The 15,496-nt window shown below is 43.9% G+C and overlaps 1 protein-coding gene across 1 annotated transcript in view; it reads left to right on the top strand.

Annotated features, from left to right (window-relative positions):
* The window catches only part of GLB1 (galactosidase beta 1), a 76,199-nt gene that overhangs the window by 25,528 nt on the left and 35,175 nt on the right, over positions 1-15,496 (top strand). The window contains exons 3-10 of the mRNA XM_019508923.1: positions 4,607-4,757; positions 5,124-5,184; positions 6,944-7,038; positions 7,498-7,678; positions 8,625-8,683; positions 9,569-9,690; positions 9,792-9,832; positions 12,624-12,736. Coding sequence (XP_019364468.1) covers positions 4,607-4,757; positions 5,124-5,184; positions 6,944-7,038; positions 7,498-7,678; positions 8,625-8,683; positions 9,569-9,690; positions 9,792-9,832; positions 12,624-12,736 — 823 coding nt within the window. The remainder of the gene's footprint in view (positions 1-4,606; positions 4,758-5,123; positions 5,185-6,943; positions 7,039-7,497; positions 7,679-8,624; positions 8,684-9,568; positions 9,691-9,791; positions 9,833-12,623; positions 12,737-15,496) is intronic.

Genomic DNA, 15,496 nt, shown 5'->3' with positions numbered 1-15,496 from the left:
GCGTTTTGGGGGGGGGGGGGCATGTGCCCCCCAATCTGTGTGTGGCAGAGGCAGCTGTGGGCTGGGCTTTGTGCCCCGAGCCCCGCTGCACATGCCCCCCAGGCCTCTGTCCCTTCCTTCCCCTACCGACTGACCTGCTGGGCATGCATGCACGTGCTCAGCCTCCTCCCCAGCCCAGGATTGACTTGAGGCTCTGGGATCCACCAGTCGATCACAATTGATCAGTCGGTTAGCACTGCCCTTAGTGCTGTGGCTTCTGGGCTGAGAATTACTGCTATTAAGTACTGTTTCTTCTCATCCTTTTCTTTTTTTTATGAAGCAGATAATTAACCACAAGATGGAGCTAAATATTTAGAGCCTGTTAGAAAATAAACCAGTGAGGCTTCTTTGTGGAACAAGTGCATACATCAACTGCTTTGAACTTGTGTGAGGGATTTTTGAGCATTTGTAGTTTAATGCTATTTCTGATTAACAGGCAAAATAGTTTTATCTATTTTTAGGTAGGAAGTATGCTCTAGTGCAATATAAGTAGAAACCTGATATTTAGCCTACATATTTAAGTTAATATTTAGCCTCACATTTAATCTAAGTCTTCTATGATACAAACTGAGCAAATTTTTTCACACTTGAGTGCATAAGAAAAATGATTGGATGTATTGAACACTGCCTCCCTTTCATAGCAACCATTTTGGCAGGTGTAAGAGTATCAGTCTCATCTTTTTTACATTATATAAATCCAGTCCCTTCAAGCTTTCCCTGAGAATCATATTTTTCCCCTTTCTGCCTTAAAAACATTTTTGTTAATAAACCCCATATTAAAATTTGTTGTTTTTTCTTTTTGCAGTCCCACACTGACTTATGGTCAGTTTATAGTCAACCGTAAACCCAGAAGCTTTTCTGAAATAACTGTGTAGCAGGCTACTGACAATTTTATATTCGTGTATTTGATATTGCCTTTCCTAACTGTGGTCCTCTAGTCTCTGAATTTCATTTTGTTGATTTCAGACTATTACTCCAGTTTTTAAGATAAGTTCTGATTCTGTTCTACATAGTGTTTGCAATACTTTGACAGCCACAAATTTTATAAATGTCCTCTCCATTTTATCATCAGAGTCATTAATGTGGGAACCTCTGTTCCTCCCAGTAAAAATGAAGCAGACTCAGGACACATTCCTGCAGGGCCCCGCTTGAGGTGCGCTCTGTCTGACAGGAGGCCATTAACAGGGAACTCCCTGAAAAGCTGTGCTCTAACGGTTATACTATATGTATTAAATTGATATTGAATAGAGTATATTTCCCTTGCAACCTTATGGGGAAAAAAGTCATATGACAATGCTGACAATTTCAAAAGCCTTATTAAAATCAGAATACAATACATTTACTGCTTTTGCCGTATCCATGAGGCCAGTTACTGTTACTAACAAGAAATGGGATGAGTGTGACCTGATTTGTTACTGATCCATGTTAGCTGTTTTTAACACCTCTTTCGTCCTCTAGATGTCCATAAATTAATAACTAGTTTTAGTATCTTTACAGATAACAAAGTTAGGCTGACTAATCTGTGATTCCTTGAGTTGCCAACTTTTCTGGTTTAAAATAAAGGTGCTGCGCTTTCCTTTCCTCCACTTCTCTGAGTTGTCCCGGGTCTTTCAGAAGTTGACAAAGATAGATTGCTTTGGGTAATTTCTTAAATACTCAGCTACAAACTGCATCATGCTCTGCTAAATTGAGCACTTGTCTAAATATACTTTAATCTGTTCTTTCCCTTTTCTGAACTCTGTTCTCCACCTTTTAAAAAGCAGATAGGTTAGATGCTAGAAATTACTTAAAAGGCAAAAACAATTGACATTAATAACACATTTATAATGGCCCCTAGATCATTGTGCTGTTTGTGGTGTATCTGCTTTTTCAAGGGTATTCATTTACTGTAGTGGTGTATGTATTTTAATAGTAATGGGGTGGGTTTCTTGAGCTTCTGTGATCTTATCTTAAACGGAAGCAGCTAGTGTACACCTTGTTAACCTTTGAAATCTATGCAAGAACACAACACATCAGTAGGCTGTTAGTGCTCATCTCCTTATCAGCCAGCTGGTAAAGATACTAGAAGCTCAGTATTTGTAGGCTGAGGAGGAAATGAAAATTAATTTGTAGAGGTAAACAGATGCTTCTGGGATGTGCTGCACATTGATCTGACTCCATTCTTGCATACAAACCTTTGGATTTTGTTTTCTAAACACAACAAGGCAGCGGTTTATCTGAGGATCTGGAATCCCATAGATAATTGAATTAGTTAAAATGGTTGAAGTTAAGAGACCTTTTTTACAGATAAATTTTCAGTAATGCTGTTCAGGTAATGCACATGTGCCTGGCTCTTTATTTTTCTCTGACTAGCGAAAATATTATTGGCTACACATTTTTCTCTTGTTCAGTTCTACAAAACAATAACTTTTTATTTTTAACCTAGAGTAATATAGACGATAGGAAAAGTGCTGCATGAGAGGAGACCTTTTGCTTGACTACTTGCAGCTTTTTCTTACGTACTGATTTTTTTCACCGTTTTATGAAGCTACATGTGAGTGTTCTCTGCTTGTCTTAAGTGCTAGGAAGCACCACCCTTAAAACATGCCAGGTTGCTCCTGCTGTGCGCCAAAAAAGCTGTTGCAGTCATGCCAGAAGCTTGCATAGATTTCATAGACATTATGGCTGGAAGGGACCTGTGAGATCATCAGGTCCAGCCCCCTGCCCAAGGGGCAGGAAGTCAGCTAGGGTCAGATCATCCCAGCAAGATAAGCATTCAAGCATGCAGCACAGCAGGTGCAAATAAGCACTTCCTAGCCCTTTCCAGCACAGCATAGACGTGCTTGTCATAGAAAATTAGAATTGGAAGGGACCTCTTATATTGCATTGTTTTTATATTTGATGCCATCATGCTGTTACAAGGGATGCATATCTGCCTATCTTCTTTTCATGAACCTGGAAGGTGTGTGCTTCCTTTCTCTTATGTCGCTTTGCTCAGGCTGGCTCTAGTCCCTGCCTCAACAGGTGTTCTTTCTGATTGCTGGTTTGGTGCCCTGGGGCTCAAGCCCATGCTGTGCCACACTGTCTCAAGCACATGCCAGGCAGAACTTCTAGCTTTGCAGATGTTGTACTGGGTAGTGTGCCACAGTAATAAAGAGAATGTATTAAGTATTTGCTTCTGGCATCCAAATACTTTTATAGGTGGTACCCTCCTGCCTTCAGCTTGTCAAATACATGTTATAGCACCGTCCTGTATCAAGGTATAATTAATTTAAATAAATCTTATGCCAGGTACTCTGTGGTCAGAATGTGGTTTCATAAGCCACAGCTGGAGAGGGTAGGTGAGATCTCCTAAAATAAATGGTTTCACACTTCACTGACCACCTTGATTTTTGGTGGAAGTGAGGTCACTGCTTGTAATTTGGCACCTTGGTGTCATATACGTTGCCTCTTTTTCATGTCAGTGTCTAAGAACCTGCCTTTTTTAGTTGACTGAGGCACTGGGAATAGTGTTCCTTTTGCTTTGGGTATTCATGTATTCCTTACAGTAGACAAAGCATGGACACATGCCCCAGTACAGTTTGAGAAACCCATTATTAAAGGCTAGCTATTATTTCTAGCACACTACTCATGCTCAACCTCTAGGGGTAATTCACAGTATGAATCTCTTTACCAATGACCACAACCACCACAGCGATGAAGATATTGTCAAGTTAACAATACAGATTATCCGCATATCTGTAACAGTTTGGGTAGCTATCTTTCAGATGGCAATAACATCCTGTTTTTGGATTGGTACAGGCTCCCTCATTTGTCTGTCCATGTGCTGGAAAGTTAAGGCAAGCTCTTTACTCACCTTCATAAACGTCTTCGTGCAGAAATTCTGGAATATCTGTTGGCCATCCTGGTTCTGCACAACAGTGTCATCTCAATATCCTGTGCTATTTCTGCACCAGAAGTACTGATCTGCATCTAGGGAACATGCAGCAATTGCAGCCTTTATCAGGTCTCTCTGCTTTGCTATGAATAAAATGGTCTATGAGAGTCATTGCTACTGACCTGCCATCAGCTGTCTCCCAGACCTCTTTCTGTGTACCCTGACATAATATATTTCTCTGTATGAGTAGGAACAGCCACCTTGTAGAGCAGTTCAAGTTAGTGAAGTGCTATAAGTCCTTGAGACATATCCTGGAGATCCTACCACAAAACCATGCAAAGCTATGATGGAAATGGGTATGTTTCTGGTGCTTGTAGAGCTCTGGAGCATGGACACTTGCAGGTGAATTTGGCAGGTGTTTGCCTGCATTCCTCATGACAAAATTTGGATGAATTGCCTCCATGTAGACAGACATTGTCTTAAGCATTTGTTATTAGCTAGCGCTGAGTTTAGCACTTTCAGTTCCTAAGAACACCTGATGGGAGTGAGGTCCAAAATTCACTTGTATATCTTGCTGGTGTGAAAGTACTGATATATGAAGCATTACAAAACTGCAAGTGGTATGTCTGCTTGCATTAAGTGAAGTTGTTGATGTTATCTTCTTGTTCTGGTCTCATGCAGTTGTCACGGAAGGTGTTTTTATCTTCACAGGTACGTGCCATGGAACTATCATGAATCTGAGCCAGGACTATATAACTTCTCTGGTGACAGAGATGTAGAATATTTCCTGCAGCTAGCTAATGAGACTGGATTGTTGGTAATACTGAGAGCTGGACCTTATATCTGCGCAGAATGGGACATGGTAAAGATTTGGTTAAGACCTTCCCCATCTCTAGGCTGAATTTGCATCTGGTCTCTATCTAATATAGATGTCAGATTATTTTTACCTCAGGGTTGGAATGGAAAAAAAAATCATAATACACAGGCCATCCCTGGCTTAGAATATTTAAATGTATGGGTTTGTGTCTTCCCCAGGTGTGGTCTGATAGCACAAAACATGTTAATGGTTACACAATGTTCATTTTAACAGAGGCTTAGTTATTATTTATCACTGACATACACCATGAAATGGATAATATCAGTGGATATAATTCTCATATAGTTGGCTAAACTTACTATTATGGTTTCTGAAACACAGCCACTTAATTGGTTTCCTCCTTCTTCCTAGGGGGGTCTGCCTGCATGGTTATTGGAAAAAGAATCAATTGTTCTAAGATCTTCTGATTTAGGTAAGGAGATCAGAACAATCTGCAAAACCATGTTCCATTTGCAAGCAAAGCAGAGGGTTGAGATTTGTGTTTTTTCAAGTATTAGTATGTTAATTCTAATATTATAAAAGCCTAACTCTTTTTGTGTGTTTGTCCGTCTGTAATGCTTTATTCGCACTCTGATTGGCTGACGGAAGCCAATCAGAGTGCTCCAAGTGTGGGGGAGTGCCGCCATTATTCCGAAGCTGTGCTGAGGACTGGACAGAAATGGGGGAGCCGAGGCCAGCAGCTCTGGCCTTGGCTCCCCCACCCCGCTCCCTGCAAGTGGCTCCCTCACCCCCTGTCTGGTCCTTGGCGCCAAGGCCAACCCACCCCGCTCTCTGCAAGCTGTGCCAAGGACTGCTGCAAGCTGCTGCCCTCGGCTCCCCTACCCCATTCCCTGCAAGAGGCAGAACAGCAGCAGCATGGGGCGTTAGGTGGCGGGACTCCATCCTAGCCCCCTCGCCCTCCCCATCATTCTTAACGGACATTTGGCTATTTGTTGTTATAAAAACATTAGTTAGGAGCAACAGGAACATAAGTTACCATGAATAATATTCTCTGAATAAGGAGTGCACAATGAATAAATTGTCCAGTGAATAATTCTATGGAAAGAATAAGCTGAAGATGACTTTTGTAATTCAATATTTGCAAGGCTGTACTTTTAGATGGAGACTTCCTAAAATGCAGCCTGCAAAGTGTTTGCACATGGATCATAAAAGTAACTTTTAATGGTGGCTGTCCTCAGTCGAAGCAGCCTGCAAAGTGTTTGCACATGGATCATAAAAGTACCTTTTAATGGTGGCTGTCCTCAGTCAAAGCAGCTTGATTGAACAGTCAACAGCTATAGGGTTGCCAATAATAATTGACTAACACATCTTTGCAACAACCCTGTGATCCATTGTTAAGGATAATTAATTTCCTTTACAATGGCCTTGGTAAGCTGGCATGAAGTGTCCCTTCCAATGTTCATCTCAAGATAAGTTCTGATGTGCTGAATGATTTGGGAGGTGCTCAGTTACCTGGACTGACCTGACATGTTTGCCTGCTTTTTGTGCAATACTGCAATATGCCAGTTATTTTACTGCTCCCTAGGGATGGAGAGAGAGAGAGAGAGAGAGAGAGAGAGAGAGAGAGGCATTCTACTAAGAGCTCTTTGCTGCCAGAAGTTCAATACCCCCACACAACTTTCTGGATTAGTAACAGTTCTGTTGCCTGATGCAAAACCCTTCTCCTGGTTCTGATGTCTCACTAGTTAGCTTCCAAGAATTTACTGTGCTGGAGTTTTGCAGGTATGCTAGACTCTTGGTCTAGAGAGCTACTACTTAAGATCGCTGGAGTAGCGGGGTGGCTGACATAGCATTGCTCTGGCATTTTGCTTGAGTATTGCCAAGAAAAGTCAGTTGTGTAAATTCTAATTGAGCTAGAATTTAGTCATGATGCTAGATTCTCCTTGTAACTTTGTGTACGTAAGGCATACCATATTACATCTATCGAGCACCAATGGTTTGCACTGCAGATTCATTTTATATTGTGGCTCCCAGTGTAACGATCCACCCATTAAGTGGCACTCCCTGAACAAAACTGAATCATGTCATCACTTCATTATATGGTACTTTTTGTTCTCTTTGTACAGACCCTGTGCATTTAGCGATACACATTTTTTTCTTTCTTGAAATTTTAAAAAAGTAAAGGCCAAAACCCTGCAACTCATCTTCACTTTTCCCTTTGTTTATTTCAGATTACCTAGAATCTGTGGACAAGTGGATGGGTGTCTTTTTACCAAAGATGAAGCCTCTTCTTTATCAAAATGGAGGGCCAATTATTATGGTGCAGGTAACATATTTTAAAAATAAAATGAGAAAAATGGCAATGTGACAGCTAATGGTTTTTATACCTTTGGTCACATTTATTGCTTTTTCACCGTACTTATTAATAAGTACAGCTTTCAATATGGACTTTCAGTACTTAGCCCTTGTTGATTCTTGGTGACACTTTGTATGTGGGTTACGGGGCTGGGGTTGAGGTGAGCACAGTCACTTGCTCAATAAATTATTTTTGTTGCTGGTTCCTGCAAGAATGTAAGGATAATGGCTCAGAGGTTGCTGTTGTGAGCTTCTCTATCTGTTCACATTCCATGCATCTTTTCCAGAGTTACTGCTGGTTTCATTGTCTCCTTCCTGAGACGTAACCACCCAGGTTCAGCAGCTACTCTTAGTGTCAGCGAAAGGCTTTTTCACTATCGAGGGCTGGGTTAGTTATCATGTTGCTGATTGCATGATTTTTATTGTGTAGGTTGAAAATGAGTATGGAAGCTACTTTGCCTGTGATTACAATTACCTTCGATATCTCCAGAAGCTCTTCCGCCACCACCTTGGGGAGGATGTGGTGCTGTTTACCACGGATGGGGCAAGCAAAAGTTACTTGAGATGTGGAGCCCTGCAAGGTCTTTATGCAACAGTGGATTTTGCCCCAGGTTGGTGTTCACAGCAATATTTTACTCATTTGTAGCAAAGCAAATGGTCTCTTTGACTTATGGCAATCTACATACCTATAATCATTTGCCATTTGTCTCTGGGGTCATCTTGACCAATTTAGTCTTTGTTTACAGTGCCAATATCTTGAATAATGCAGCAGGGTGGGGCAGTTTTTTCTAAGGGTCATTGGCCCTGTTCAGAGTCCAGATCCATCAAGTGATCACCTTCCTAATATCTGCAGGAAAATTTGTGCTTAGTTTTTTGTTAAAAAGCACATGTTGTTGTAATCTGTAGACCTGTATAATTGCTATCTGAGTGTAGCATTTGTGAAAAGTGCCCAGTAAACAGAAGAGAAGCCTTAATGCCTTTTATCCAATGCCTAATCTAATGCTTTTTACAACTGCATAGCCTTGGCAAGCTAGGTTTGCTATGCCTTGAGTTAAAGGTCCAAGCTTCTGCAATCGGTAGCCTCCTTGGTGACTTATCCTTTGTTGGTAGACAACTCAGTGTATTGTGCAGATATTTATTAGATACTAAATGGGCTAAATGAACTGAGACTACATAACTGCTTTGTATAGGTCAGACAGTGAACGGGGATGACTTTTCCAGACACTGTTGGCTTGGGTAGTTTACCAGCATCTTCTATTCCCCCAAAATTGATGCTAAAATAAGATCCACATTTTCTGGAATGATTCCCTAATTTGGCTGGGGGTGCCCATTTCTTGGTGTTCATTTTGAAGTAACTTTTAAAGGATGAATCCCTCCCCTCTAAAAATTGGGCTGTGCTCATCAAGTGCTTCAAGTTCAACACTGAAAAATCAAGGTGCCCAAAATCATTAGTCCCTTCCAAAAAGAGATACAGCAGTCCATTTCTATTTATTTAAGGCAAAGAACTGAAATAGAACAGATTTTGCTGCTTAGCTTTTGCTTTTTATCTATTTCCAGGTGGTAATGTCACAGCAGCATTTTTATCTCAAAGAAGCAGTGAACCAACAGGCCCTTTGGTATATATTTATTTTTGTTTTTAATTTTTCATAAATTGTTTCATGTTGGTGTGTACATAATAAAGGGGTTGATATCAGTACATTATGCTGCTTCTCGGGATGCTCAGATTGTTTTGAATATTAGACCTCGTGGCTAGGCACAGGATGAGCGTTGTTTCCTATGTCACATTGACAACAGTTCTACGAAGTGTACTCTGGCCTCAGAAAAGATCATTTTTTTGAAGTTTTGTCCCAACTAAGATAAATGAGTACAAAGCAATGGAAACAGTATAGATGATTTGGTGAGTGAGTAAAGTGTGGGTAGATGGTGGGAGTTAAGTGTGAGTGGGTGGGTGGAAGTTAGAAGTAGAAAAAAAGGAAGCAAAAAAACTTCACTTTTTAAAAATTGTCCTCTATTTCTATACACCTTAATGGGACCTGAATTGGTCATACAGGCTATTTTGACAAAAGAAGGGCTGGAACATAAGTTCTTTTGGCAAGCTCTTAGAGCAGCATTTTTGACCAATTATTTTGCTACTTTAAAGCTTTATTTTTATTCAGTGTAATATGAATGGGCTTATCGTGCAAATTTACATGTAGAGTCCATCAGTCCTTTTAGTGATTGAAAGTTGAAGGTGTTCCATGTATGACAGAGTACAATGAAACCCATGCTAAACACCACTTAAACCGTCTCTTCAGGATATTTAACATATTCTGGAGGTGATTAACTTCTAACATATTCTACTGCATATATAATATTTTGAAGAAAACTTGTATGATGTAAATTGTTTTATTTTTTGGATTTTTTCCCCTCCCTTTTGGCTACTGACCTAAACCAAACTTAATAACATTAAATTACAATTTTGCTTCCTCTTTGTATTTCTCTACCATTCTTCCTGCTCTCAGGTTAATTCTGAGTTCTATACTGGCTGGTTGGATCACTGGGGTCACCGTCATTCTTTTGTGCCAGCCCAGCTGGTAGCTAAATCTCTTAGTGAAATCCTGGCACGTGGTGCTAATGTTAACATGTAAGTGTATATTTGAGAGCATGGCTCTTTCAGTAAATGGTTTGATTATTAGTGGAGTCCAGCAAAACCTGGGTTGAGTGTTTTTTTGTTTTCATTTTTAGGTACATGTTTATAGGTGGAACCAATTTTGCCTACTGGAATGGTGAGAAACAGTCACAATTTATTTGAATTCTTATGACTTAATTCAGGGGGGCTGCCCAACTTCTAAGCATCAGGGGGTTGAATGCCCTGTGGGCCTCACCAGTGAGGGCGCATGCCCATAGGCTGCACCAGGGTGAGTCTCAAACCCCCAGGTCACATACCATGGGGGCGAATCCCCCACCCACTGCAGATCCATGCACCTGTGGCTCCTCCTCCCCTCTCTGCTGCTCACCTTCAGCTTCCCAGGGGCAGAGGCAAGCAGTGAAAGCCAGGGAAGGGAGGGGGAGCCCAGAGACTTTGGCAGCTGGAGTCGTGAGAGAAGCGTTGGCTGGACAGGAGCCAGGGGGCTGCAGCTTAGTGACTTGCAGACCTCATGCAGTCCACTGGCCCTGAGTTGGACAGCCCTGACTTAGTGTGGTTGCTTATGAACTGGGTAGTTTGTTCTATGAGTCCCTGCTAGTTTTTGTGAAGGGAGGGGAGCTATATATGCTTCAAAATGACAGGTGATAGCTGCACATACAATTTACAGTCTGTTACAAATGGCATGTTCTTTAAACCTTCAGGCTGTGTGTCCTAAATCAATTCAATATTCATCTTGTCAAAAGACATGGTTTAAAATGCCTTAATTACTATTTTGGTTGTTTGAGTAAATCTGATATCTTTTATTAGATCAACTCAAATAGTTGGAAAAAAATCTTTTTTGCAAGCTTTCTGGTACACAAATACCCTTTGGTTATGCTGAGGAAGCATCTGCAGTTGGTCTGTGGTCTTTCTGGATGGAATGAATAGTAAAGAAGCCAGAGGCTGACTAGAAAGGCAGTTGGTGAAGATGTAAATTGAGGAGTCAGTGGGTGAGAGACAGGCTGGGGTGGTGGGGGGAAAGGGAAAAAATGTAGCTACTAAATAGTGGAGAGGTACCTGGAAAGTCAGATGTTAGGCAGGTTATAATGTGTCCTAAATCCAATATCTATTTAGTCTGTGATTTTATTTATTTATTTTTTTTTTTTGTATCCAGTAGATTGATGAAGTGAAGTTCATAGACTTGTGTGTGGAAGGTGTTTTGTAAATTCCCTTTGAGAATTAGAACTGAGAGGTTGGAGAGAGAGTGGTTTTCTTGTGAGAAATGTGCCTCCACAGGTAGTTGGCTACTCTTGTCCCTGATAGATTTTTGATGTGCATTCATTCTGGTAGGCGGCTATTCATAGATTGATAGAAGTAGGGTCAGAAGGGACATTGTAGATCATCAGGTCCAACCCCCTGCCCCTGGGCAGGAGAGAGAAACCGGGCTCAAATGACCCGAGTCAGGTAGATGTCAAGCCTCCTCTTAAAGACCCCCAGGGTAGGAGCCATCACCACTTCCCTTGGAAGTTGGTTCTAGATCCTAGCCGCCCTGACTATGAAGTAGCACCTTCAGATGTCTAGTCTAAACCTACTCTCTAACAACTTGTGGCTGTTATTCCTTGTTACCCTGGGAGGTGCTAGGGAGAACAAGGTCTCTCCCAAACCCTGCTGGTACTCCCTAGTGACTTTATAGATGGCCACCAGGTCCCCCCTCAGCCTTCTCTTGTGAAGGCTGAACAGGTTAAGGTCTCGTAGCCTCTCTACGTAGGGTCTGCTCTGCTGTCCCTGGATCATGCAGGTGGCCCTCTGCTGGACCCTCTCAATGCTGTCCACACCCCTCCTGAAGTGTGGTGCCCAGAACTGAACACAGTACTCCAGTTGCAGCTTGACCAGTGTCGCATAGAGGGGGAGGATCACCTCCTTGGTCCTGCTTGAGATGCATCTGTGGATGCACGACAAGGTACGGTTAGCCCTACTGACCGTGACCTCGCATTGTTGGCCCATATTCATCTTGGAGTCAATAATGACTCCAAGATCTCATTCTGCCACTGTGCTCTCAAGAAGGGCGTTTCCCAGCTTATAAGCGTGCTTCTGGTTCCTGCTGCCCAAGTGCAGCACCCTGCACGTGTCAGTATTGAAACCCATCCTGTTTTTGTTAGCCCACCCCTGTAACCTGTCTAGGTCCCGCTGTAATCTATCCTTCCCTACTAGTGTGCCTACCTCACCCCAAATCTTGGTATCAGCAAATTTAAACAGGCTGCTTTTCATCCTGTTGTCCAAGTCACTGATAAAGAAATTGAACAGTACGGGCCCAAAGACCAAGCCCTGGGGGTCTCCACTACCCACTTCCTTCCAGGTCGAAAAGGACCCATCTACCCCTACCCTCTGAGTACGACCCTTCAGCCAATTTGCAATCCATCTGACTGCGTAGGCATCAGTGCCAGTCACCTAGTTTTTTATTGAGAATGGGGTGGGAGACCGTGTCAAAGGCCTTGCTGAAGTCCAGAAAGACTACATCCACTGCGACACCTGCATCCAGTGCTTTTGTGACCTGTTTGTAGAAGGCAATCAGGTTGGTCTGACAAGACCTGCCCCTAATGAAACCATGCTGGTTGCTCTTGAGCATCATCCCTGCTGCTGGCCCATCACAGATATGCTCCTTGATAATCTTTTCAAAGAGTTTCCCCAGGTTTCTCCTACGTATTTTCTATCAGGACATTTGGTGCTCTGGATGAGAGATATTACTTCGTTCTCCAGGTTCCCGAGTAAGGACAAATTCAATGCATTGTCCTGAATAAGGATAGCTTCCTGGATTGGGACACAAGCTGAATCTGTAGAGTTAGAAAAGTTTCTTCACTATGATCAAAGAATTGAGAATGGAAAGAAACAAACAGTCTTATAGAGGATGAAACTGGAAGAGATCTTTCATTTTTTAATTGTTTTTTCTCTAGGAGCAAATATGCCATACACACCACAGCCTACTAGTTATGACTATGATGCTCCATTAAGTGAAGCAGGGGACCTCACGGAGAAATACTTTACTCTGAGGGAAGTAATTGGTATGGTGAGTGTACATAAGACTTGCTAAGAATGTTTCTCTAAATGTCATTGGCTTAACCCCCAGCCTTCCTGCTCACATGTAGGTGTAGGTTACCTCCTTAGTTATTACACACTTCTGCTGTGTGCTTGTAAGGTTAAAAAATGCCCAAACCCTGCTTCTATCCCATTTGGATAGTGCTCCCTTATTCAGATAACTAAATTTTCCCCTTTAGTACTTTACAAACAAGTGGAGAGACTGAGCTGCAGAACCTGAATCTGTATTTTGAATACCCTGAAGCCCAGGGCTGGTCAGGCCATATGTTTACTTTGGGCCCATCTCTGTGTTTAAATACTGCACGCAATTGTTTTCCTTTCTAGAACAGAGACTTCCTCCTGTTTTCTAAAATAGGTGGCCCTCCTGTGGCATGGGTGCCACAAACAGCATGGGCAGCCTTGTTTGTGTGGCACCTGGCAGATTGGGGAGGGCTCAGGAAGTACAGTGGCAGATAAAAAGCAGAAGAGCAGCTTGGTCAAGGAGCACAGGGCAGGGAGCAGAAAGCTGAATAGGAGATCAGGTAAGGGAAAGGGATTAGAGTGCCACTTGGAGAGGAGGAAGGGCTGATGTGTGCAAGGCCTGCCAGACAGGTTGGCCCTCACTATTTTAAAACTTTTCTTAGTTTTAAACTTTCCATGTCTCTAACTGTAGTGTGTTTTGAGTTGTACAAGTCAGCTCAGACCACTGACCTGTGTGTGGCTTCTTTCACCAAGGACATTCACAAATATGTAATTGTTTTTGGTGAGTTTATGATGGATTAGCAGTATGTGACCCAAGGTGATACATTTTGAAGCAGAGAGCTGCTTTTGATAAGATCTGAAATGTAAGGGTACATTTATTCTTTTTGGTCAGATTGGTGTGTGCAGCTTTTACACTGTGGTTTGTTTGCTTCTTGTGTGCCATATCCATAGGATCTACATGAAAGCTTCCTGTCTATGCTGTGGGTTCTGTACCTAGTAGCAGTCTATCTACTCAATCACATTTTGAGATGAAGGTGTTACAGGAAGGCTGGCTTGTAATGAATGTCTGCTTAGAAAAGGATAGATTTGTTGCAAGTGGAATATATATTGGGGCCCCCATATAGTAAACAAGTCTTGGTTTGGAGTGGAGTTTTCCAAACTAAGGCTAAGGACAGAAGTTACACATAAAGCAGTTTAAGTGATCAGAAACTGGTTTAAACCTATAACAGAAGTTCAGTGCACATAAACCAATTTCAAAATGGCTGAAACTGGTTTGAGATACTCCTGGTGGCATGTAGTATCAGGCTTAACTGCTTGAGCTCAAACTGGTTTATGGAACTTCTGTCCCAAACCCCATCCTGGTTTAAACTAAACTGGAGTCCCACAGCATCCCAGCATGCACTGCAGCCCTGGGCTGGGCTGGGCTGGGCTGTGCTGTCTGTTCCAGTGGAGCAGGGCTGGCCCAGCCCCTCTGCTCTCTAGCTGGAGCATGGGTGGGGAGGGGTGTTGCCAGATGCCAGACCCTCTAAGGTGAAAGGGGGCAGGGAAGAGGCTTATTCCTGTCTCACCTTTGTCCCACCATCACAGACCCCAGCCAGGGTCTGACAGGCAGAGGTGCAGCAGCCCCTGCCATGCATTTCTCTGCTCGCTGCTCCAGTGGCGGGGGAATGGCCAGCCCTGGCAGTAGTCTCAAGTGGCCGGGGTGGGGCGTTTAATTCCCTGCTCCTCTGTCCCATTGGCACGGACTCGAGCTGGGGTCTGCCAGGTGCTCCCCCCTCACTGCTACAGGGGCAGGAGTGTGGCAGGATGCCAGCTGGCATGTCTCCCTGAGGCAGGGTGGGGCTGCGCTGTGGACGGCAGCAGGGCAGGCAGACTGCCTGGAGTGAGGCTGCCACAGATTGCACAGGGAGAGTGGCAGCACTGGGGCTCAGAGGGCCCCCCAAACCCCTGCTAGTGCCACTTGCCCTGCACAGTCTGTGGCAGCTCTGCCCACCCCGCTCCTGTCTGCAGTGCAGCCCCCCTCCCTCCCCTCCCACTGGGAAGAGGCTTGCATTCCAAGGAAACCATGAAAGGGCTGTTGCTCCATCAGGGTTGCTCCCCCCTCGGTGCTCCAGTGGCAGGGGCAGGGATGCAGCCAGAGGCCAGCTGAGATGGCCCCGTTAGGTGAAGGAGGCAGGGAGTGGGGTTATTTCTCCCCTCCCTCCAACATCTGGTGGAAGGGGCAGGGAAGAAGCTTATTTTGCCTCTCACCCTGTGCAGGGTGCAATCGGCAGAGGCGATGGTTGGAGCTGGCAGACCTTGGCTGTGTTCCAGCAGAGGGGAAAAAACTCCCTCCCTGCCCCCTTTGCCAGAAGCTAATCTAAGCTCTAGTGCTGCTTTCGCCTTCCTCAACAAATCCCTACAAGCTCGGGTCAGGGAGGTGTACTCCTCCTTGGTCCCTGCCCCCTTTGCCTTGGGGGCCATGCCAGCTGGCATCTGGGCATACCTCCACCTCAGCAGCAGCGAGGGGGGAGTGCCAGGCAGACCCCAGCACGGACCCCAAGGGCTCACTACAGTGCTGTGCTGGAAGTGGGGTGGGCATGGCCAACCCCGGCAGTAGCCTCAAATGAACTGGCTATCTAGGGTGTTTAATCCCCCTCTCCCTGTACCACCAGCATAGATCCGTGCTGGGGTCTGCCTGGCACTCCCCTCTCGCTGCTGCTGAGGTGGGGGTATGGCCAGATGCCAGCTGGCATGGCCCCCGAGGCAGGGGGCAGGGACCAAGGAGGAG

This window comes from Gavialis gangeticus, unplaced genomic scaffold (genome assembly GCF_001723915.1).
Source record: "Gavialis gangeticus isolate Ggan-Ray unplaced genomic scaffold, GavGan_comp1, whole genome shotgun sequence".
In the NCBI taxonomy this organism is placed as follows: domain Eukaryota; kingdom Metazoa; phylum Chordata; order Crocodylia; family Gavialidae; genus Gavialis; species Gavialis gangeticus.
Note: the sequence above shows the minus strand (reverse complement) of the source record. Positions and strands in the feature narration are given on the sequence as shown.